The sequence below is a fragment of the Rhododendron vialii genome, chromosome 6a, assembly GCF_030253575.1.
Source record: "Rhododendron vialii isolate Sample 1 chromosome 6a, ASM3025357v1".
NCBI classification, from domain to species: Eukaryota; Viridiplantae; Streptophyta; class Magnoliopsida; order Ericales; family Ericaceae; genus Rhododendron; species Rhododendron vialii.
In genome coordinates, this window is record NC_080562.1 from 11234893 (window position 1) to 11260868 (window position 25976).

Genomic DNA, 25976 nt, shown 5'->3' on the forward strand with positions numbered 1-25976 from the left:
CAACTGCATACTCACATCGTGGAAATCGATTAAACAACCCCTACGGTGCACAGGGCAGCAGCATCAGTGTTCAACGGGCGTCGAAGAGAGAGAAAGAGAGGGTGAGAGATGGCGTCGAACGCAGCGGTGCCGTTTTGGAGGGCGGCGGGGATGACATACATAACGTACTCGAACATATGCGCGAACCTTGTGAGGAATTGCCTCAAAGAGCCTCACAAATCCGAAGCCCTCAACCGAGAGAAGGTCCATTTCTCCGTCGCCAAATGGGTCGATGGAAAACCCCAGAAACCCAGTAATTACCCTTTTATCTTCTTCTTTTGTTAAATTGGAATTCTCGTCTGTTATCTGATTTCAGTTGCTGCCTCAGATCTAGGGCTTCTGTCAATGTTCATTTGATCTGTGCTGGATCATCACCTTCTTCTTTTTTTGGGTTCTCTCTCTATAATTTTGTGATTGTGGTATCTTAATTTGGTTAGTGTTTTTTTTTTCTTGGTAAACAAGTGTCCGGACAGGCTTACGCCTTGCTCGACTAATAATGGAGCCCACTTAAAGCCAGAGCATTTGCTCCGTATGAACTGGCCCTAAAGGAGTTGATTACACACCTGAGAGATTTCGAACCTGAAATCTTAGGGGAGCAAAAACCGCCAAGGCCCAAGCCTTGGCCCCTTGGCCAACGCTTGGGGTTATTTGGTTAGTGCTATTGTTATGTATTCGTGAGTTTTCTGGTCGGTCTTAGTGAGTCTCCCCAGTCCCAATGATGTTGAGTGACGGGATTTCGGTTTTATGGGTTTGGAGTGACATTTTAGGAGGGATTTTCTTTTATGCTTTGATGATTATGATGTTAAGTTTGACTAGCACCATACCTTGTTGAACTAGACAAGTATGCATTATGTAGGGTCGATATTCGGTTGACAATGAAACGGTTTGCATTTGGGATTTTGCTCAAGTCTTTACGAAAAGGGGCTATCTAAATATCTCTTATAGTTATCGGTGGTATCAACATATGTAGAAAAGTTCTATATGCCAGTTTTGAGGTTTTCTGGGCCCTTGGAAGGTATGTGTTGTCCACTGGTAGAAATGTTCCTCAATTTTCCTAGCTAGGCAGACGACATTCTGTTAGGGATTTCAAAAAAAGATAGTCAAAAGGACCGAAAAAATTGAAAATTCACAAACTAACAGACGAGGGAACTGGATATGTCAGCATCTGTGCCTCTATGTGGCATTTCCCCTTTCCTCCTCATTCTCCTCAAGTACACGCGAGAGTTCAAGATTACAGTAGATCAAAAATTATGCTAGCTGCAGTAGAACATGATTTGTGTTACCATCAGAATGAATTACAGAGGTGGGTTACCTTGTGCAGTAACGATGATTGGGTGCTCGCAACCCACTTAACCCTCTTGTTAAAGTGGGTTACCTTTACTATGTTGTACTACTCCCTTTGTCTCAAATTGGATGTCAATTTTTGTTATTCGTGCTAATTTCAATTCCTTATATCTTTCAATATGGATCTCCAAAAATATACAATATAGATCTTGTTTGATAGTTCTCGATTAGTTCTATAATACAAAGTTTTCAAACTCATAAAAAATATTATAGATTGAAAGATATAAGCGATGCAAAATGACACGAATTTCAAAGATTGTCATCCATTTTGGAACGGAAGGAGTATAATTTATTGCTACCTACTTAAATCTCCTTCTTTGTTTGTCTTAATTGGGAATAACTGAATATGTATTTTTAAGGCGGCAAGAACTAGGGCACCTATGTAGTGAAAAGGTTTTCCCTTTGCAAGACTGAAAGCTAAGCAATGTTAGCAAACGGGGCAACTTAGGGGAGAGGCTTTTCAAGGCTGGAAGCTAAGCAAAGTTAGCAAACGGGGCAACTTAGGGGAGAGGCTTTTTTCTAGTACCTTTTTTGGCCTTATAGGGTCTCTACTTCTCGTTTATAGGTATTTCTTGCTTCAAAGGTGATTAGAATAGTTCATTCGCCCATGGAGCACTTTTCCTTCTCTCTATAGTTTGAAAACTTTCTTTGTGATTTTTCTGCAGGTGATAGTTACCTCTCATTGTTTCCACCAATGTTTTCAAATCGAGATACATATCTTGTATCGTATTTTCTATTGTATAGATCGTATTGGGAGACGTATCGCGTATCTTAAGATACATTTGCCGGAAGAGTACGAGTTTCTATTGATTAGGTGGACAACATTGTTGGAAGAGTGAGGATACAGGAGTGGGGAAGGAGAGTATTCTTACACTTAAACTTTTTTTTGACTTGGTACAAAATGGCTAAAACCCATCCCTATTTATACTACTCCATAGAAGGCTCTGGTACAAAGATATTTTCATACAAGATAAATTTTGAGATAATTCTAAAATTACACATGTGACTAATTCTCACAAAAAAAAATTAGATATTTCACAAAGATATTCTAAAGTTTCTAGAGCTAGATATTTTAGAGTTTCTAAAAACTACTGTAGATATTTATATCTTCTTTAATAATATCTTCCATATTTGGGTTTTGTCAATTGGACTTAACTTTTTTGTGCCAAATACTCCCTCCATCCCTTTTTAAGTGTCCCGTTTCATAACTCCAACTTATTAAGAAAACATCATTATTACACCTCTCACATCAACTTTTACCTCCACTTTCCTTACTCCCTATGGAGACATCATTATTACACTTTTACTCACTAACTTTTCAACATGGAATCTACTTTTAGAGGCAAAATGGAAAATGTACCAACTTTTACCCACTAACTTTACGAAATGGATACTTATTAAGGGACAGTTCAAAATGAAATACTGGACTTTAAAAAGGGAACGGAGGGAGTACTAAATTTAGTATGTGCTTGAACAACGTTAATCATAATTAATACTCCGGTATACAATTAAAAAGTAGATACATCTAATAACACCAACAAACTATGCTTACATTCAAGTCTCTCAACTGGTGCTTATTACATTAAGGCTTTCCGTTCCCTTTGTTTGGGAAAGAAAAGTCAGGCAATAATATAAAGTGTAGTAGCGTTGTCCTCTTTCCCGGACGGTGGTGAAATTATTAGTGTTTACTATTAAGTACTGTTGTTGTAAATTATTAATCAGTAATGTTGTTGTAATGATAGTACGTAAAGGTTTGTAGACTAGACTTAGACTAGGCTAAAAGTCCATGTTAGTCTGGCACCAATTATATGTAGCATTATTCCCTGATGTCATGCATGATGCATTCGGTTGCCTCCTTACGCCTATAAAAGGAGAGCATCACCTCTGTAAATAAACCAAGTTAGAAAGCCAGTCAATGTTTGCAATAATATTCCAGTCTCTACTACCATCAGGGAGAATGGTAGTAGGGTCTGGAATTTTATGCCGATGGGTCGTCCTTTCTTGAGAATTATGAAATTCCAAAGAAGGGAAATCTGCTTCAGTCCAGGAAGAAGATGAGGTGAACATAAGACATCCACTCGGTTGACTTGACGAACCATCATCAGATGGGGGTTGAGAAGGAGGTGGAGATTTACAAGGAGTGGGAGGTGACGAAGGACATATGGAAAATGGACATGGATCTTCAAAGTCCTTGTCATCTTCTAGGAGACTGTCTTCTAGACACTCATCACAGTCACAGACATCAAAATAACAATGACCTGTTTCTGGATTTTTGAAATAGAAGACTGGAAGGCCACTGGGATCAAAATATTTAATTGGAGGGCCAGGCCTAAAACCATCCACAAACATGTTAATTCGTGAGGGAAAAATGACAGGATGGGTGGAGGCTGAGGCAGAGGTTTCTTTTGGGAAAGAAATCTCTACTGTACCATCAGGTTTTGAAATGAAAGTTGGATTTGAGGATTGGACAGGTATGGGCTTGTTTTGGTTTTTCTCATAAGCTGTAACCCAAGATTCTGGGAGAAGCTTGAGAAGCTCAGGACGGGAAATCTGTCGTGGTACATGGACACAGGAGGCTTGGTGAGGTGCGTTAACAGTTAGGAAAAGGGCTTCATCTGTGGAGGATGGTAAGGACATGTCAAAGGCATGGTTTTAAAGACGATAGGCCATTTGGTAGTGAAGAGTTGCTGCATATGTGGAGGAGATTTGGGAGGCACCACCAATTTGAACTTGGACCTTCAAGGCGGATAGCAGATGAGGATCTGCTAATGGCATGTTGAAATTGGGGTAGAAGGTAAAGATCACAGTTCCAGCATTTAGGGTGGTTTGGATTGTAGCGATACATGCATGCTGATACTGTAGAAACCTGGTATCGACCAAAGCAAGTCTGGAAGTAACAGGCAAACCTTTTCTCCCATGGAAAGTGATAGCCAAGCGGATTGCTCCAAAGTGAAGATGGGTAAATCCTTGTTGTTGTCAAAGGCGAGGCAAATCAACCGGGATTTCTAAAGGTAAAAGTTGTTCAGCTTCTGTAGCTGCAATGAAGCATTGATCAAATTTAGAGGCTTGAACATATTCTTTTACGGACTTTGGGCGTTTTGTGGAGAAAAGTTGGGTGACGGTCTTTTTTACAGAAGTTTGTGGTCTGACAAAAGCATTATAGGGATTTAGGAAAGGAAGATCAGTAAGAGGAACTTTACTATCATCAGGAAGGTACTCAAACTCATACAAATATTCAAGATTAGAAGAAGAAGATAATTTCTACTGGTGGAGGAAGATGAAGGGACTAAGGATATGACGTAGCAGAGGTGTGGGTGGTAAACAGATGATTCATTTTTAAGTAGAAATCTGGGTTCTCCTTTTCCTTAGTACATCAAACCTTTTCTTTTTTAACGTAAAGAACTTCAACCAATTTTTGATTAATAAAATTTTGTATACCAGGGTAGATAAACCGAGACACACTGCTCAATAGCCAAAAGTCTCAAGGTATTTTAACCCACTGATACAAAATTCTTTTAACCAAAATAGTTTATGAAGTTTCTGATGTGGAAGATCCTTAGAAGGCAACCACAGAGCATACACTTCAAGTTTTTCTTTTAAAAAAGATTTGAAGTAGTTTTTGGAAAAGAAATTCCCAGAAGAGGGTTTAAGCTAGAATGGAAGACATGGCTCTATACCAAATTTACAGACACGAAGTGGGTACAAACACTAAGTAGGTTAGGATCGTAAAGAGAACACAACAAGGAATCACAAGAGACTGGAATATTATTGCAAACACTGACTGGCTTTCTAACTTAGTTTATTTACAGAGGTGATGCTCTCCTTTTATAGGCGTAAGGAGGCAACCGAATGCATCATGCATGACATCAGGGAATAGTGCTACATATAATTAGTGCCAGACTAACATGGACTTTTAGCCTAGTCTAAGTCTAGTCTACAAACCTTTACGTACTATCATTACAACAACATTACTAATTAATAATTTACAACAGTACTTAATAGTAAACACTAATAATTTCACCACCGTCCAGGAAAGAGGACAACACTACTACACTTTATATTACACTACAAAAAAGAGACAGCTGGTATGAGCACGGAGACAGCTGGTATGATCACGTAATTGTCACTCTGGATCATCTGAACTACTTTCTTCATCTCTGCCAGCCAAGTGATACTGGGTCAAAAGATAGCGAATATTTTGGCGCCATTCTTCCGGATAAGTATCATTGAATTTCCAGTTTGCAGTTTCATAATGGAGGAGAAATGAGGGAACTTCTACAGGTGTCAATCCATTGAGTGAACACAGTGCTTGAGTCATGACCAAATAATTTCCACTGTGGATCTCAATGCTCGAAGACTCTTGATATGCTGAAAGGAATATAGTGTGATACTCCTTTCTCCAAGTGATAGAACCATCAGGATTAGGAAGACATCTGTTGTTGTGAGTTGTCCAAAAAGCAAATTGGAGGTCTTGGTCTGGACCTGTGGGAACTTGTCTGATCTTCTGTTGCCAGTAGGGTATGTTGCCAAAGAGCAAGAGAAATTTCAAAAAGAAATCTTTTGGAGGTTGAACTTGATTGAACGCCGCATGAGCCAGATAGACCAAGACTGCTGATTTATTAAAACAGACGCTTATAGTATACACATCGACTAAATACCATAATAGGAGATAAGCTTCTTTTTTGAAATAAAAGACATTATGGTAAGACACTTCAAACTGGGTGAGAAAGGGATAGACAGGATGGAAGGGTAGACCTTTTATGAGACCTTCATCAAGACCATATTTGAAAATACAGAGATGTTGAAGGTTTTGACACATTTGAACACACCTAGAAAGAAGGGTTAACTCTAAAATATGACACTGAAGGTGGACAGGAAAATTGACTGGATGGAAACAGGAAATCATGGGAAAACAACCGGGAACAAAGGAATGTGGTTTTGTTTTTGAAAATTGGTTGATTTCTTTTTTGAGCCTTGACAGAAAATCAGGGAGGACATTTGTTTTTCCTTTTATGTGAACAGCATCAAAACTCCAATTGGAAAATCAATTTGCCCATCTGAGTAACTGTGCTTTTGGGAGGTGCTTCTGTTTGAACTTGAGCATGCTGGGGAAACTCATCATATCAGTCTCAATTAAGAAATGATGACCGATTAGATAAAATTCAAACTTCTCAATGCTCCTTTTGATTGCCAGAATTTCTTTGTAGGTAGAGTGGTAATGAAGCTCTGCTGGAGAGAAAGCACCACTCTTGTATCCACAAATTCTGCGCTTTTGATCTGAATTTTCTTCCAAAAGAACTGCTCCCCAATATAGATCAGAGACATCTGTCTGAAGGACTCTCTTTCCATCTGAAGGTATGGTTAATGGAGGAAGAGTTTTGGTTATAGCTTTAAGGTCTTTTACAGCTTTGGTACAAAGGGCTGACCAAGGAGGAGGGGTTTTCTTTAGTAGAGCTGAAAGAGGAGTTCGGTATTGGGCAATGTTGGGAATAAAATTAGCCATATAGTTAACAATTCCAAGGAACTATTGACCTTGTTTGACTGTGAGATTTTCATCTGAAAAATGATCAAGTTGGGAGGCTATATGAGGTTGGAGGGTATATTGACCTTTAGAGATATGCATCCCTAAAAAATCAATTTCTGGTTGAGCAAGAAACATTTTTTTCTCTGAGAGCATGATACCATGGGTTTTGATTAGGGAATGGAAAATTTGTAGTAAGACAACATGAGACTCAATATCTGGAGAAAAAAGTAGGATGTCATCAATGTAGACAAGGGCTGAGGATAGAGTAGGAGCAAACATCCGAATCATGGCCTTTTGAAATAAGGATGGAGCTGTTTTCAATCCAAAAGGCATGACTGACCACTGGAAGTGGTGATTTAGAATGCAAAAATCAGTTTTAGGGCGATCATCTAGATGGATGCCCAGCTGCCAAAAACCTGCTTTTAGGTCAAACTTTGAGAAAATTTGAGCTTTAGGCAAGTTTGCAAAAAGAACACTTCTCCGAGGAAGAGGGAATTTGTTATCCTGCAAAAAATGATTAAAAGGTTGGTAGTTGATAACCAGGCGAAGCTTTCCTCTTATCTGCTCTGTTCTTTTGTTGACATAAAATGCTTCACATGCCCACTGAGAGGTTGTGGGCTCAATCAAACCTTCTGATTGAAGTTGCTGGAGTTCTTGAAGAGCAAGTTGGTAGTGATCTGGGTTCATTCCATGATGGGTGGCTTTGGTGGGGTTGATGTCTTCATTTTTCTTAAAGGGAAGAGAAATGAAGAAATCTGGATTTTTCCAAAGTGGGTTGGAGCATTTGGTGAGGAACTGGGAATGGGATTCAACACAAGAAGTTTGGATTATGGCTTCTTTGATGGAGGAGAAAGTTTCTATGGAAAAGAGATTTGGTTGGGTGGTCCAGGGTAACAAGTATTTTTTGTATTTCAAACCTTTTTTGAGCCAAGAAACTTTGCTGAAATTTTGGAGAATATGAAAGCCTAACAATAAATCTTTTCTTGGGAGATCAGAACCATAGACTTGGTGTTTTATGGTGTATCCTGGGAAAAGTTGAATGGAAATAGGCTTACTGATCAAAGTGATGACAAAAGTTTCTCTATTAGCTGCTGTAAAGGGTCTGAAACAAGACTGCCAGTAAGACCTGGGAAGGATTGCTGGGTTGAGAATGGAGGCTGTTGCACCAGTATCAAAGAAAGCGATGACTGGTATGGGTTTCTCATATTTTCCAAGCAAGATTTTGACTTTGGCTAAAGGTTGAGCCAACATGATATTAGAGAATCCAATTGTTTGGACTTCATAGGGGAATGAGTCAAGATCATCGGAAGAGTCATCTGATTCTGATGAATCGTCTGAATCATCAAAAGTGAATGCAAGGACTGCTTCATCTGTTGCTTCATTGTCGATGGAAAACAGAGATTCAATATCAGCATCTTCAAGATCATCATCAATAAGAGCCAAAGAGTTCACCATTTTGTCCCTTGCTGCCTTATTTGGACACTGTTTTGCATAGTGCCCCTTCTTTCCGCATATAAAGCAGCGATCAGACTTCCGCTGCCCTCTGAATTTTTTCTTCTTGAAAAATTTCCATTTCTTCCGACATGAGAACCTGCCAGATTTTGGAAACTTTGAAAACTTGTCAGGAGATTGGAACTTCCGTTTCTGAAACTGTTTGGACTTCCGGTATGAAGGACGGCAAGTGCACTTCTTGTCTTTGACCTTTATAGATAAGTCTGGTCGATCACATGCTTTGCCAAGAAGTTTTCCCTGTTCTTTAAGAGTTCTGAGGAATTTTTGGTGATTGCACAATTTTTCCAAGGCAATCAAAGAGTGCTGGTAAATACCATCAAGAGATGTTGCATTCAACGTCAATCCTTTTGTCTGAAGTAATTTTGTTGTCTCATTTCCCAATGGTTCAAGAAGGGAATTGAGAAAGGCTTGCTTGAGATTGACATCATCCATGCCGTTGAGAAAATAAAATCTCTGAGACATACGGTCATAATGAATCTCGAGATCTTTCCTTTTGAATGAACAACACTTCATGCTAAGATATTTTTCTCGAACAAACTCTTTTGTATTGTTGTGGTTGCCAAGAAACTCAATATGCAGAACTGAGATAAATTGATCAAGAGTTGGGAGTTGCTTAAGCTGCAGCTGTCGGTATTCACAAAGAGCCAAGTACCATTGACGTAGACGGCCAAGGAATTTCGCTGTACACTTAGTAATGACGATACTTAGTGTAGCATTGGGAGAGAGCATAGCAGCAGTACACCAAGCATGAATCTCATAAAGTTTGTCCAACCATTTTGATAGGGGAATGTTATCAAAGGAGAAACCTTGGGTATGGATATTGGAATGTGAGAAGGAATCAAAGGTTGGAATTTCTGGTGGAGGTGTATCAAACTCAGGACCTTCTTCAATGATGGGATCTTCAACCTGTTCCTCTGGGTTTTCAGGGTTCATCATGAAAACATGAGGAATGGGCATCGAGTCAATGGATTCAGTATCCGATTCAGACTCAATGGTTGGTTCAGGAGATGAGGCTTCTGGTATAGTGGCTAAGGTATGTAGGAGAGTGGAGATTGGATTTTTGGAAGGGTTAGGAGTTGGCTGAACCATTAACTGGGGTGACTTGGAGTTTGGATCAAATGGTTTGGAAGGAGTGAAGGTAGTTGGAGTAGATGTAGATGGCAGAGGCGGAATTGTTGGAGGCTGGATAGGTTTTATCTGGGGCTTTGGGAAAGGAAGTTTTGGTGGAGATGGTCTTTTTGGTGGAGGAAGAAAAGCTGATGAGCTCTCAAAGATATTGGACTCACCAAATCCTGAAGTAGGATTTATAGGTAAGGGTTGAGACATTTGAGGATACCCAGAAAACCATTCTTGAGAGGAAGAAGGAAACATGTCAAATGGGCTTTTTTGTTGAAAATACTGCTAAGCTTGAAGTGAGTGAAGCTGGTTTTTGAGGTGCTTCATTTCAGCATCCTTTTGAGAAAAAACTGCTGAAAATGTTTGGTTGGCATATGCCATCTGGAGAAGTTCCTGGTGAACATTTTGAATTTTCTGCTGCAAATCTCTGATAAGAAGTTCCAAAGTTGATAACTTCTTATAGACAACATTCTCCAAATTTTGCTGGGAGTTAGCAATTCTCTGAAGAATTTTGTTCTGAGCCAGAGAATTTGCTGACTGCCAATTTATTGCTGCTTCTGCTGCTGAAACGGCTTTGGTAAATACACAATCAAAGTATGGTTCTTTCTTCTATACAAGCCCTACATTGATGTTGAATTTCTATCAAATGCTTGGAAAATATCATAATTAGATCAAACGGTTTAAATTAATGCATTTGGGTTTTCACTTTTTGAAATAAGGTCTAACTTTTTCCCAATAAGAAATCGTACGATACGAACCGAATTAGAATACGCGTATAAATCGTATGATACGCGGTCGTATCGGAAGATTTCTATAAAAAAAGGATACAGGGTGGGATACGTATCTTTCTTCGAATGAGACGATACAAATCGTAGGATACGTATCATGTATCGTAGGCTTTTAACAACTATGGTTTCCACAATTTCCGTTTGTTAGATTTTCGTGGGTAATGTTAGAGCACCTCAATTATTTATTCCTTTGGAGGCACTGTTACTATGTGGATCACATGGTGCAGACATTGATCCTTGTAGACAGTTTGGCATCACTGTATGAATCATTTTTTAAGTGGACAGTTGGGCCACATTAGTTCGTTGTCTCGGATTGTGAGCTGAGATGTTGTCTTCTGTATGTAGTAGGTTGTAGTTTGCTGGATCTTTGAACTGGAAGTTTGGGATTCTATAGTTGAGCATGTGTGTAGCAGTGTTGGATAGTTTTGGGAGATGCAGCTCTTCTATTGTGCTGAAGAAGGAGAGTTTGTATGCAACTCAATTTAATTCAACTAGCTTTTGTTCCATTTATTCTATGTGAGCCGTATGAATTTGTACGAATGTTTTGAAGTATATCCTTGATTATGTGTAACTGTGTAAGGTCATTGTGTTCTCTTTTATCACCTTAACCTTGGTACTCCTCCATCTTCGTTTATTTCTACGACACGTGTGGTCTGCTGGAAAACTCACCGGTGCTTACAGGTGCATTAATTGGTCTTCTGTGCACATGGCCATACAGCCCATAATATCACCTGAGATTTTTCCTTGTTTTATCTTCAATTGTGTTGCCCGCCCTTTCTTTCATCTCTCTTGTTATAATCATTCTCCATCTCAACATCCTCATTTTATTTCCACTTTACATGTCCAAACTTTGTAAAGGCTTCAGCAAGTCTTATTAGCTGGCCTGAAATTCGTGGGGAGGGAAAAGCTCTTATATATATGGCTTTAAGAAATGAAACTTCAGAGAGAAGATGCATTGGCAATAAGGCAACGAAATGTGGGATTTGAAGTTATTTTAGGCTGTAGTGCATCTAGAATAGCTTTTCATGTCGTCTTTGTTGAAGTATTGCATGTTGTACATTTCAGCATTGATGTTCCTTTGTACGACTTAATTTTTTCTGATGAACTATAGCACCTGTTTTGTTTGTCAGCACTACGTTCGGATACTCCTGAATAATGAGGGTGGAAGTTGGTGGTTGCCAAGTCTCTGGTTGGGAAATTTCTTTTGCACTGGAGAGTTGTTCTGTTAATCAAGTTTAGTGGTTATACTAGTTTATTTGGATTTGTAGTGTGCTTAAGCACTCAAGACAATGCTCATACATCATCAGGATTTTTCCGTTGAACTATGGAACTTGTAATAATGCAGCTCCTGTTGCCGAATCCCCAATACTAATAGCTTGTTTGGTGGTAACGCGATTTCCATCTCTTTTTTCTTTTGTTGATCTACAATGGGATTTCCATCTTGTCCGGGATTTATCAATGCCAACTAGGGCTGTTACTCGAAACCGGAAAATCGATCGAAACCGGAAAAACCGGACCGGACCGGATTTTTTAAACCGGTTGAATAATTTCGATCCGGTTCCGGTTTATAAAATTTTATAAACCGGAAAAATAATTTCGATCCAGTTTATGTGATTTAAAAACCGGTTGAAACCGGAACCGGTTATATATATGTATAATATATACATATATATATATATAAAAACATAGGGGAGGAGTTGAATTATGGGTTTTTGGTTGATATTTTGTGGTGTATATTGGTCTAATAAATATATTTATTAGATAAAAACTATTTTTATGGGCCTAATTATGTTTTTATGAATTTTTTTTTTAATGTATTGGGCTCAAATTTGATCCTTTTTTGTTGGGTCCAAAAAAAAGGGTTGAATTATAGATTTTTAGTTGATATTTTAAGAGTTGAATTGTGAATTTTTTGATGTGTTGAGCAAAAAATATGGCCCATGAATGAAAACCGGATAAACCGGACCGAAACCGGTTGAGCCGGTTGAAACCGGACCGGTTTTATCTCAACCGGTTCCGGTTTTTAAAAATCTCAAACCGGATATCCGGTTTCGACCGAAAAATACACTCAAACCGGTCGAAACCGGACTGATATCACCCCTAATGCCAACCCTCTCTTGACAGGATTTTGCCTTTTCTGGTTGATTTCTATTCTTGAATTTGTTTTCCATGTTTGAGGTTTTGTTAGCAAGTATGGCCTGCTTTTGATTTGGATCTTATAATTAAGTAAATATTTTGATGTGTTGGGGGTGGCAATAGGCCAAAGACAGTTCACCTCAAATCCTCAGGAGTACTATTTTGCTCATCCCCTCCCCTCACCTCAAAAAACTTTAATGCTGTATTTGGATGAGTTTTTGAGAAATTTTTTATGAGAGTAATGATTGAATGTAGGTGTAATGAGCGAAGAGAGATAGTAATTCGTAATACCAATTGATGTCATGATTTTTTGGCCTACTTTGAGGAGATTGAGCATATATTGACTTAAATTAATCAATGTGTACGTTATTCGTGTGTAATAAATGTCAGAACATTTGTATCTATTCTGGTACTCTCTCCGTCCCAAAAAGTTGGATACTATCACTATTTCAATCGTATGATAAAATTGTGTATATCTTGTAATTTGCAATGTTTTTGATAAGCAATATGAATCTCTTGTTAGATAGATTTCAATTAATTCTATTAAACAAAATTTTAAAAATTACATAAAACATTATAAATTAAAAAATATACACAATTTAAAAATGACACTCATTTCCGAAAGTGTCCAACATTATGAGGAGGGGGCATCAAGAGAGTTTTTCCCCGGGCCCTAGCTATTGTCTGGGCCTCCCAAAAACTGGCCCGAATCAAGGCTCATCCAGATTAGAGATATAACAGGAAAGGACCAAAATTATAGATTTCATTTCATTTCATCCATAAGAAAGGCGCGAAAGATTTCCCAAAATCTTATCCATTCAGTTTATGACCTTAATGAAACCATGAATACCTCTGTGTTCTGAATTGTTCATTAATCCCCACACTTCTTCCTACAAAAATGTTTAAAGTTTTAGAAATTTCTATACTAGTTATATAATTAATAATAATATTACATGTAGTAGTAAACTCTTGAAATGCAGTGGGCCGGGCCCTCCGAACCCTACATACCTCCACCATTGCCTTCCTCCTTTTTTTTTTATTTTTATTTTTATAATCGGATCTTCAAGCCAATTTGCGAGTTCCGCGTTCTGATGTTAATGGCCAGTCAAACCCTTTAGTGGCCTCATGGTTTAGAGTGGTTGACCTTCGTGGGATGCAAATATGCGACCTCATATAAGGCAAACACTCTTTAACTTGCTGATGCGTGCCCACTTGGGCCGATCTTCCCAAGGGAAGTGGAGCGTGTTGTCTCTTATCCCTTCAACTGATGGCGAGTTAATTTAGTGGAGACCCGTCAGATAGGGGTCGTTGTAAGTTCTGGGCCAGTTGTCCAAGGCAGGTGTTCTGTAGAGAGCAGAGCAGGTATCCCGAGCAGACCAAGCTAAGCAAACTTGGTCCAGCTCGGTAGTCAGTCTGTACCCATCACTCCACGATCATAATGTGATGCGAAACGGGATCCAATACAGCCTCGTTTTGATGATCCAAGCAATTCATTTTGCTATTTTCACTGCGTCAAATACTCATGCGGACAATCAAAAGAATCAAGCATAGGTAAGTATTTGTGTGTCAAGATGTCCCAAAATAAACAACTCGCATTACAAATACTAATATTAAATTGCAGGAAATATCCTCTCATAAGTCATAAGTGATGTAGCTCTGGTCCCATAAAAACAAAACCCGGACTTTCCAGGTACGGCCCAAAAGATGGAGACAAAATGGTGTCCACGGTTTTGGGCTCTTTTTAAATACTACAAACTGGTTTTCCCGCCCCCGCCGCGGTTTTTTCCAGGCTTTTGAACGGCCCATCTAAATCTTTGGGCCCACCGCATGTCTGTACTAGTAGTAGTAGTTATATATAGTAGGACCTCAAATACGTCACTTTGTCCAACCGAAACCAGACGACGAACAAACTTTTTCCTTTTTTGGTGTAATTAGAAAAAAATTTGTTGCTTCACAAAGAACCAACATATCAGTTCAAAGGTCCTCAAGGGTGTGTGTGTGTGTGTGTTTTTTTTTTAATGATTGTTAAGCTCAGGTTTCAAATTCGTTCTTCAATAAATTTTTCCTTCAATTTTTGCCTTGATTTGACAATTTGATGTCAAAGTATACCTTACCGTTATCACCACGACGGTTTTGGTCTACATGTTTAGTAGACATGACATGAGGTGAATCCGCATGAAGACCTGTATGGATCTGACTTTGAAGCCACGCTTAATATTTCAACCTCCTCTCCTTCAACTAGCGTTTTATTTTACTTTTTTGAACATGAAAATTCCTAATCTATGCTAACCGAGGGGGGAGGGTGAGGGGGTTGGAATATTGAGGAACTTTAGCTCGGTATAAGGCTGCTTGCGACCTTAATGTGTGTTGCAATAAGAATACCCCAAGCGTAGGGTTAGGTCGGTTGAAAGCATAATACCCGGAAGTCCGGGGTCGAATCCACAGGGAGCGCATCCATAACTTGTTTTCAGAGATTAGCTCGCGTAGAGATTTAGCGTTAGGACCGCCAACCAAACTTCGGCGTTGAGACGGCCAACTGAACGATTTAGTTAACTTGCTACTTAACCTAACTACAGATTTTTAACTGGAGATTAACCTAAAGGCTAGGTTTAGGAATAATTAACACCCATAACACAAGGATAAACTTGATTCTTCTCTTTTTAACCAAAGTGTTAAACATGTCTAGGGTTCTTTTGGTGCATTTAGACAAACACAAGGAGGGACATAGCTCCAAGTATCAAATGTGGCAAGAAGTTTAACCCTTGCCTACATTTGATCAAAGAGATTAACACCTCAAAGTTTTGATACTTAAAATTGACCCTAGCATATGCTTAAGCTATAAAAACGAAAATTACATGAGAAGAACAAGCAACACCCTTGGTTACGGGATGCTAACCATCCCACAACCTAACCTTACTACACTACTCACACATATCGTAAGAAGACATGAAATGAGCACGGGTAATGGTAAGGAGAAAACTAAACATTGATTAAATTCGAAATAAAGACAAGATCCTCGAAGGGAATGAGATTCCTTACACCTTTAATGAAGACTAAAAGCTTTGGAAGTAGACGGATCGTACTCAAAAATCCTCCTCAAAGCATAAATGAACAGAGAGATGGGAGCTCCATTAATGGAGGTAGAGAGAGAGAGAGAGTGCCAAAGTAAAGATACCCTACTGAAATCAGGCTTGAAAGTATTTATAGCCCCTTAAAAAAGAGTTACAAAAGTCCTAAATACCCCTAAGTTGTTGCTTGGTCGGGTACAAAAATCGGCAGAAAATCCCAGGTGCTACGGGTAGTACCATTTTTGGGCTACGGGTAGTAGTCTCGTTTTGCAATTTGACACAGCTTCTGATCACTGGCTACGGGTAGTACCATTTTTGGGCTACGGGTAGCGGCTGGACAGATTTCTGTCTCCTTTGGTTCTTTAGCCTTTCCATGCCCTTTGGGCTTCCGTTGTCCCGCACACCCTCCAAAGCTACTGTTCATCATTCTTGGGACTCGGCGATGGAGTGCCAAGTGGCCTCGGGTGTACGGATACCCTTGGAATTGATCCATGGCATCAAAACACGCCTTATTTCCACCTTAAACCTGCAAGGGCCAAAAACACCAACTCCGCGCAATATCATCTTAATAAAGTAAGTTAAGCACGTGTGTGTGACAAAAAATGAGAGAGATAAGCCCTATTATTTACATTATAGAGGGCTTATCACACCCCCCAACTTGGATTTTGCTAGTCCCTAGCAAACTTACCCAAAAAAGTAAGTAACTAATGCTATGCAATGTTCCCCTGAAACAAGATACAACAATTATGCTCAACGATACTTGGCATGAGTCCAAACAAACACCCCTTCGAACTCAATTACAAGCTAAACACGCACATGCATACAATGAACTAAGGTGAACAAATTATGCCAACGGCCAAGCAACACACGTCCGCCTTGAATTTCCATTCCAAGACTCAAAAGGGGAAACTTAGATATGAAATTTCACCAAGTAAAAAAAACTAGAACAACATCCCATGATAAGCGCTAGCAAGAATTTGCAATAGCAAGAGACAAAAAGAAGAAGCTATGCAAGCTAATCAAAAGAGCGCCGACAAAGAGAGCTAAGGAATTATTCACAAACTAACTGAATTAATAGAAATTTCATACTAAATTAGCATTAGATATCGATCACGCATCAAAAAGAGTTAGACGAGCGTACATTAGGATCAATTAAGGACTTTAATAGCTTATAATGACCTTGGTGCCAAGAAAAGGGAAACAAAAAGGGTAGCGGCCATAAATTTCTGCTTGGTTTCAACTACCCTTGGCCACTACCATCCCCTAAACTACCCAAACCACGGCCACATGTATTAGCCAATCACCAAACAAGGTTACGAAAATGAAATGAAGAAAAACTACTAGTTATGTCCTACTAGAATTACTACCACCGACTCCACCACACCTAGTCATAATTCTCATCCGGCTCCTCACGTTATTGAGCCTCGAGCTCTCCCTTCTCATCGGACTCCTTCACATCCGGAATATATGCTAGTCTGGATGTCTAACCAATCCTCTCATGATAGTATTCAACCCTCTTTCAAATTCGATTTTTGCTCTTTCATAGCACTTCTTTGATTTTTCTTTGAGGAATAGGGTCATTTGAGATGAGATTTGTAGTGAGAGAGATTGAGGGGCTAATTCCAAGAGCTTTGGAGAGGGAGATGAAAATTTGGGGCTTTAACTTTTGAAGTGTGTGAGGGGAGATAGGGAATCACATATCAATTCTTCGTTCTTTTGCATCCCAACCACTTCTATCTGGTTCACACCATCCCAAAGCACCTTAGATCATTGACACACAATTTCACACAACCCTCCAAACATCCGGTTCCCTAAGCTTGAGCAATAAACGGAGACTCGGACTTTGGTTCAAAATTAAGAACAAGGGGACTCTTTTGAGGTTTTATCATGCAAAAATTGCCTTGTATCATTTCCTACATACGCCAATCAACTCCAATATGATGCATAAAAGATATCTAAACTACTCAAGTATGAACAAACGGAAATTATTTACGCAAGTGCGGAAAGAGACAAACAAGCATGGGATGCTTCAAAACGAACTTCAACTCTAAGCGATGCATACTACTTGACACACCTTGGAGCTCAATTTGTTCAACAAAGTTCATATATATGCATGCACATGGATTCAACACATAATCAAATTCGACAGGGTGCTCGACTCTTGCCATTATTAGGAAAATTGAGCATAATCTAAGTATCTAGCACTTGAAATCACTAATTACAAGGGAAAATTGCACAAAAAATTTTAAAATTTTCTATGCAAAATCGAAAACGCAAACCATAAATAATCTATCCCCCCCAACTTGAAATATGCAGCGCCCTCGATGCAAAGAGACGGAAAATAAGGGAAGGGAGAACAAAAATGTACCGACGGGGTGGAATGTCAACCACCCGATACCTCGACCAAGTTGGAGGATTTTTCGTCAATGCCACCGTTCGTCATCGGAACCGCTTCCAAGGCCCACTCTTTCGGCCCCGCCATCGGAACCATAGCTAGTCGCACAGAGCCATCGCCGGAGCTTTCTTGGGCTAACAACCGCGACACATAGTCGCACCCATGCTTAGGGCTCCTGAATGCCTCACTCACCCCGGTTTTTAGACCCAAACTACCAAGACTGGTGCGGTAGCGTGTTACCCTGCAAAAGACTTAAGAACCAACTACCTAATAGGAGACAAACGACATTAGTACCGCCGGCTCGTGATAGCCCGGCCCAGAAATTATTATGAACAAGTATTTAAATCCACCGAATCGTTACGTGATTAAACGGGTACTACTTTTCTCCCCATGTTTCACTTAAGGTGTCGTAAAGCAAGTTAGACAACATCTTAAGCGAAGCACGGGTGGTTATACCGGACCACAAAAAATTTGCCCTTACTAACCAGAGCTGGGTACACGAACCTTGTTTGAATAGCGGCGTGCGAAGCTATAACCCAAGTCAATGATGGGTACCCCCGAAGAGGCCGGGCCTTCCAAACAATTAAGTCCAGAAGTACGCAAAAGCTCCCCGTGAAAACATTTTTATTTTTAGAACCTTTCAAACCAACGGATCATCCGGATAAACCGGATCAACTAACTCCTCCACCGTGTCCTCCACCGCAAAATTTTCCAAAAACGGTTTTAAACGTTGACCATTCACTTTAAAAATATGACCATTGGCGGGATTCACAACTTCAATGGCACCGTGTGGAAAAACTTTGTGCACAACATAGGGCCCCTCCCAACGAGATCGCAATTTTCCGGGAAAAACATGGAGTTTAGAATTGTACAATAACACTTTTTGCCCAACATCAAAATTCTTTCTTTGGATATTCTTATCATGAAATTCTTTGACTTTTGAATTATAAATGTTGGTATTATCATAAGCATCCCGCCGGATTTCCTCGAGTTTGTTGAGTTGGAGTTTACGATGAACGCCGGCGTCGGGCAACCAAAAGTTTAAAGATTTTATCGCCCAATATGCCTTATGTTCCAACTCAACCGGGAGGTGACACGCCTTACCGTAGACAAGCCGATAGGGCGAAGCGCCTAGCACGGTCTTGTACGCGGTTCGGTATGCCCACAAGGCATCGGTCAGACGAAGTGACCAATCCTTCCGGTTCGGATTAACGGTTTTTTCCAAAATGTGTTTTACCTCACGATTGGCGAGCTCGGCTTGGCCATTGGTTTGTGGATGATAGGCGGTGGATACCTTGTGGGTAATGCCATACTTCTTCATGAGGACCGTAAAAGGCCGATTGCAGAAGTGTGACCCTTGATCGCTTATAATGGCCCGGGGCGTTCCGAACCTTGACAAAATATGCTCCTTGAGAAAATCAAGCACCACTGCATGATCGTTGGTGCGTGTAGCCACGGCTTCAACCCATTTGGACACGTAGTCCACCGCCAAGAGAATATAAAGGAACCCGTAAGAATTTGGAAATGGGCCCATAAAGTCAATTCCCCAACAATCAAACACTTCCACGACTAGGATATTGGTGAGGGGCATCATGTTCCTCCGAGTCACCGCACCTAGTTTTTGGCATTGCTCACAAGCCCGGCAAAATGCATAAGCATCCTTGTGAAGATTTGGCCAATAGAATCCACATTGGAGAATTTTGGCGGTGGTCTTTTTATGAGAGAAATGGCCACCACATGCCTCGGTATGGCAAAATGAGAGAATCCCCCGTTGATCGTCATCGGGCACACACCGCCGGATAATTTGGTCCGAACAATATTTGAAAAGATAAGGATCATCAAAGAAGAATCTTTTCACCTCACTAAGAAAAAGCCTCCGGTCTTGTGGGGTCCAATGGTCCGGAAGTCGCCCGGTGACAAGATAGTTGACGATGTCAGCGTACCACGGGCAACTTGAAACGGCAAAAAGTTGTTCATCCGGAAATGAGTCGACAATTGGAATCCTCGAGGAAGAATCCTCAAACTCAAGACGGGATAAGTGATCCGCCACCACATTCTCCACTCCCTTCTTATCCTTGATCGTGATGTTGAATTCTTGGAGCAATAAGATCCATCGGATTAATCGAGCTTTCGCATCTTGCTTCGTGAAGAGGTATTTCAAAGCGGCATGATCGGTGTAAACAGTAATGGGAGATCCCACCAAATATGACCGGAATTTGTCTAAGACAAAGACGACGGCAAGCAACTCTTTCTCGGTGGTGGAATAGTTCATTTGAGCTTCGTTTAGAGTCTTGCTCGCATAATAGATAACATAAGGATTTTTGTCCTTTCTTTGCCCGAGAACCGCCCCAACCGCATAATCACTAGCGTCGCACATGAGTTCAAATGGCAAATTCCAATCCGGTGTTTGTACAATGGGAGGAGAAGTGAGACTTGATTTCAACTTATTGAATGCTTCCTCACACGCCGGAGTCCATTCAAACGGGGTATCCTTTGAGAGAAGATGGCACAATGGCCGAGATATTGCACTAAAATCTTTGATAAAACGCCGATAGAAACCGGCATGCCCGAGGAAAGAGCGGATGTCCTTGACACATTTAGGGGTCGGGAGGGTGGCAATAAGATCAATCTTGGCCTTGTCGACTTCGATACCGTTCGACGATACAATATGACCCAACACGATACCATGAGTCACCATGAAATGGCATTTTTCCCAATTGAGCACCAAATTTTTCGCCTCACACCTTGCCAACACCTTCTCCAAATTTTCCAAGCAAGATTCAAATGAGTCACCGAACACCGAGAAATCATCCATAAATACCTTGACGATCTTCTCAATCATATCGCTAAATATGCCCATCATACACCGTGAGAAGGTTCCGGGCGCATTACACAAGCCGAATGGCATGCGTCGATAAGCGAAGGTCCCAAAAGGACAAGTGAACGTCGTTTTCTCTTGATCGGGTAAGGCGACTTCTATTTGGTTGTACCCCGAATATCCGTCTAGAAAGCAATAATAAGCATGTCCCGCCACTCGCTCCAAAATTTGATCAATGAAAGGTAGAGGGAAATGGTCCTTCCGAGTGCTAGCGTTAAGCTTCCGATAATCGATACACACACGCCATCCGGTAGTGACTCGAGTAGGGACCAATTCATTGTTGGCGTTGGGTACCACCGTGACACCGGATTTCTTGGGAACTACTTGAATGGGGCTAACCCACTTACTGTCGGCAATAGGATAAATAATTCCCACATCCAAGAGTTTCAAAACCTCCGCCTTCACCACATCTTTCATTATGGGATTCAACCGGCGTTGGGGTTGGCGAGAAGGTTTGACGTCGTCCTCGAGGGAAATGTGGTGGGAACAAATTGAAGCATCGATCCCCTTAATATCCGCGATAGACCAACCAATGGCTTTGGTATGCCGCTTTAGAATTTCAAGGAGTTGGGATTCTTGCGAGCCGACGAGAGAGGAGGAGATCACCACCGGGTAAGTTTCATTTTCACCTAAAAAGGCATATTTCAATGTTTCCGGGAGGACCTTCAACTCGAGTTTTGGTGATTGAATACTCGAGGGAAGGGTCTTGCTCTCGAGAGGAGGCAACTCTTCAAATTTTGGAGACCATACGTCCGTCCCACAAACATCTTCAATGTCAAGCAAAGAACACAAATACTCCACCTCCAATGAGTCAAGAAATTTTTTTTCTTCGGCGGTAAGGCACACCTCCAACGGATCCTTACACAAGAAAGTGTCCATATGCTCTTGGACCAAAGAATCAATAAGATTGACTTCATGAACACACTCGTCATCCCCCATTTGGCTTCCGATATTAAACACATTCACCTCCATCCTCATGTTGCCGAAAGTGAGGTTTAGCAAACCACTTCGGCAATGGATAACGGCATTGGAAGTGGCCAGGAATGGACGCCCAAGAATGACCGGAGTCGACGTTGACGCTTGCGAGGAGGGCACAGGGCATGTATCCAACACGATAAAATCCACAGGATAGATAAAGTTATCTACTTGCACGAGTACATCCTCCACCATCCCGCGTGGAACACGAATGCTTCTATCAGCCAATTGAAGGGTCACCGATGTTGGCCTCATCTCCCCCAATCCAAGTTGTTCATAAATAGAATACGGAAGCAAGTTCACACTAGCCCCCAAATCGAGGAGGGCTTTTTCAATCTTCTTGTCGCCAATGGTGATGGAGATGGTTGGACAACCCGGATCTTTATACTTGGGAACCACGTTGGTTTGAATAATAGAGCTCACTTGTTCCGTCAAGAAAACCTTCTTTTGAACATTCAACTTACGCTTTTGAGTGCATAAGTCTTTGAGAAACTTGGCATACGTGGGAATTTGCTTGACGGCATCCACCAACGGAATATTGATTCTCACTTGCTTGAAAAGCTCATAAATCTCGGCATTGGTATTGGCACGGGCCGGTGCCTTCAATCTTTGGGGAAAAGGAGCTGGAAATTGAGAGGCGGGGCCTTTGGGTTCTTCCTCTTGAGATTTTGCCGGTTGCTCACCAACGGGAGAAGGCTCCGAGGTTGGTGAGTCAATAAAAACATTCGGTGCTTGCGATACAATAGGTGTAACCCGTGGCTTACTAGGCTTGGGGACAACGGCCGTATCAACTTCCTTGCCACTCCGCAGTGTTATAATGGACTTGGCTTGCTCGGGACTAGGCACCGAAGAGCTCCCCAGAAAATGAGTTCCGTTGGGATTTGCTTGGGGTTGAGTCGGAAGCTTCCCCTTTTCTTGTTGAAGAACCCCCACCGTATTAGTCAACTTTGCCATTTGATTTTTGATTTCCCCAAGCGTTTGAGTGGTTTGCTCGTTGAGGGACGTTTGACTTTGCATAAAAGATGACATAATATCCTCCAAAGATCGCTTTTGAGGTTGGAATTGATTTTGCCCATGAGGAGGTCCCGGAGGTGCAAATCCCGGTGGTTGTTGATGTTGAGAAAACCTCGGCGCTCCTTGAGATTGAGAAGGCCGGAAAGCTTGGTTTTGTTGAGACGGTGGAACTTGTGGCGGTCCGGGAGGTTGAGAATCGCTCCACCGGAAATTAGGATGCATCTTCCAACCCGGATTGAAAGTCTGAGAATAAGGGTCAAACCGTTGATTAACGGCGTTGACCTCCGATGGGCCAGTTCCTTGGAGAATATCCTTAACGGCAGGGAGCATTTGACAATCCCCCGTAGCATGACCTGCAACTTCACATAAAACACAAATGTCTTCCGCCTTGGCCACAGAGGCCACCCCAGCAACTTTGTTGAGTTGTAAAGTTTCAATTTGGCGGGAAAGCTGGGCGACCTTGTGGGCTAACTCATTTTGCTCATTCAATTGAAATTTACCGGAATTGCTCGGAACCGGATTAAACACATTCTTTTCAGAGGGGTCCGAGCAATCCCAGTTTTGAGTTTTTTCAGCTAATTCCTCAAAATAGTCCCACGCCGCATCAGGGGTTTTAGCCATGACTCCACCCACACACATGCTATCCATAAGAAGTCGGGTGCTTGGAAAGCATCCCTTTAACAAAAACTCGACTCTTTGAAAAACCGGTAAGCCATGATGTGGGATGGAGTTAAGCAAATCCTTGTACCTCTCCCAATATTGATAAAAAGATTCCCCCTCTCTTTGTTTGAAAGTTTGAATTTGATTCATGAGTTCCTTTGTGAGATGCGGGGGAAAAAATTTCATGTAGAAAGCCTTTGATAAATCCGCCCAATTTGCCAAGGATTGGGGCCTCATGTTATTCAACCAAATCTTGGCTTTGTCTTTCACAGAAAATGGGAAGAGTTTTAGTTTTGCGGACTCAAGCTGAGCGGGCGTGGACACTATTGTGGAAACCAATTCCTCGAATGCCCGCATATGAGTGTACGGGCATTCTTTGTCTTTGCCATAAAAAGATGGCATCATGTTAATGTGATGCATTTTAACGGTGAAGTTATTCGCGTCGGTTGTGGCCGGAAGGACTATAGTGGGCCGCGGAGTAGAACGGGCCGGATTCATATAGTCACTCATGGTCCTTTCGGGCACAACCGGTGGCATTTCGCCTTCACCGTTTCCGGCCATTCTTTCTCGAGGAGGGGTTCTTACAGAAAAAGGAATTCTTTGGGGTGGCGGTGTCCTAGCTCGAACCCGACGAGGAGTTTTGGGTCGAGGAGGAGAAAAAGATCTATGAAGCCTTTTAGAAGTTGGGCTCCGAAAGGCTCCACGATGACCACCACGCATACACTTGAAAACCCTTTCTCGAGAAACAATGGACAACAAGATTAAAGTAAACAGACAAGAGGGGCTATGCCGCCACCTCCTAACAATAGCTTCGAGGGGCTATGCCGCCGCCTCAATAAGAAAAGCAATAAAAGAAAAGGTGATTTGTACTTACTCTAGCTTCGTTACACCTCACGTTTGAGAGGCTCAAGTTAGAGGTATCCACTAGATTAATTACAAATCACACAAAGTAAAAATTAACGAGATACTTACAATGGGTTGGCGAACCTCCAAAGATAAGCTATAAAAGAAAGCGCTCCCCGGCAACGGCGCCAAAAATGCTTGCGACCTTAATGTGTGTTGCAATAAGAATACCCCAAGCGTAGGGTTAGGTCGGTTGAAAGCATAATACCCGGAAGTCCGGGGTCGAATCCACAGGGAGCGCATCCATAACTTGTTTTCAGAGATTAGCTCGCGTAGAGATTTAGCGTTAGGACCGCCAACCAAACTTCGGCGTTGAGACGGCCAACTGAACGATTTAGTTAACTTGCTACTTAACCTAACTACGGATTTTTAACTGGAGATTAACCTAAAGGCTAGGTTTAGGAATAATTAACACTCATAACGCAAGGATAAACTTGATTCTTCTCTTTTTAACCAAAGTGTTAAACATGTCTAGGGTTCTTTTGGTGCATTTAGACAAACACAAGGAGGGACATAGCTCCAAGTATCAAATGTGGCAAGAAGTTTAACCCTTGCCTACATTTGATCAAAGAGATTAACACCTCAAAGTTTTGATACTTAAAATTGACCCTAGCATATGCTTAAGCTATAAAAACGAAAATTACATGAGAAGAACAAGCAACACCCTTGGTTACGGGATGCTAACCATCCCACAACCTAACCTTACTACACTACTCACACATATCGTAAGAAGACATGAAATGAGCACGGGTAATGGTAAGGAGAAAACTAAACATTGATTAAATTCGAAATAAAGACAAGATCCTCGAAGGGAATGAGATTCCTTACACCTTTAATGAAGACTAAAAGCTTTGGAAGTAGACGGATCGTACTCAAAAATCCTCCTCAAAGCATAAATGAACAGAGAGATGGGAGCTCCATTAATGGAGGTAGAGAGAGAGAGAGAGTGCCAAAGTAAAGATACCCTACTGAAATCAGGCTTGAAAGTATTTATAGCCCCTTAAAAAAGAGTTACAAAAGTCCTAAATACCCCTAAGTTGTTGCTTGGTCGGGTACAAAAATCGGCAGAAAATCCCAGGTGCTACGGGTAGTACCATTTTTGGGCTACGGGTAGTAGTCTCGTTTTGCAATTTGACACAGCTTCTGATCACTGGCTACGGGTAGTACCATTTTTGGGCTACGGGTAGCGGCTGGACAGATTTCTGTCTCCTTTGGTTCTTTAGCCTTTCCATGCCCTTTGGGCTTCCATTGTCCCGCACACCCTCCAAAGCTACTGTTCATCATTCTTGGGACTCGGCGATGGAGTGCCAAGTGGCCTCGGGTGTACGGATACCCTTGGAATTGATCCATGGCATCAAAACACGCCTTATTTCCACCTTAAACCTGCAAGGGCCAAAAACACCAACTCCGCTCAATATCATCTTAATAAAGTAAGTTAAGCACGTGTGTGTGACAAAAAATGAGAGAGATAAGCCCTATTATTTACATTATAGAGGGCTTATCAAAGGCTCCTTATCAAATGGGACCCACCCATTGCTCAAGTGGCTGCTGATCCACCTTATTTCTTCCGAACTTTTATAGCCTAAATAAATACGATCGAGTAGCGTTATTGATACCGAAAAGG

At 41.2% G+C, this 25976-nt stretch overlaps 2 protein-coding genes and 1 non-coding gene across 3 annotated transcripts; 2 read left to right on the forward strand and 1 right to left on the reverse strand.

Annotated features, from left to right (window-relative positions):
• Positions 1-11713, forward strand: LOC131331419 (ATP synthase subunit epsilon, mitochondrial). Its single transcript, XM_058365343.1, has 2 exons — positions 1-292; positions 11454-11713. The coding sequence occupies exons 1-2, from the start codon at positions 109-111 to the stop codon at positions 11477-11479; spliced, it is 210 nt and encodes a 69-aa protein (XP_058221326.1). The 5' UTR covers positions 1-108; the 3' UTR covers positions 11480-11713.
• Positions 11714-15950: 4237 nt separating this feature from the next.
• LOC131328390 (uncharacterized) lies at positions 15951-24169 on the reverse strand. The gene is made up of 7 exons (XM_058361337.1): positions 23669-24169; positions 22529-23464; positions 21051-22471; positions 18569-20576; positions 18408-18494; positions 18138-18163; positions 15951-16053 (listed from the first exon to the last, which is right to left on the reverse strand). The coding sequence occupies exons 1-7, from the start codon at positions 24167-24169 to the stop codon at positions 15951-15953; spliced, it is 5082 nt and encodes a 1693-aa protein (XP_058217320.1).
• Positions 23499-23605, forward strand: LOC131331688 (small nucleolar RNA R71). The gene has a single exon (XR_009201488.1). It is a non-coding gene; the product is annotated as a small nucleolar RNA R71 (small nucleolar RNA).
• Positions 24170-25976: the final 1807 nt, after the last annotated feature.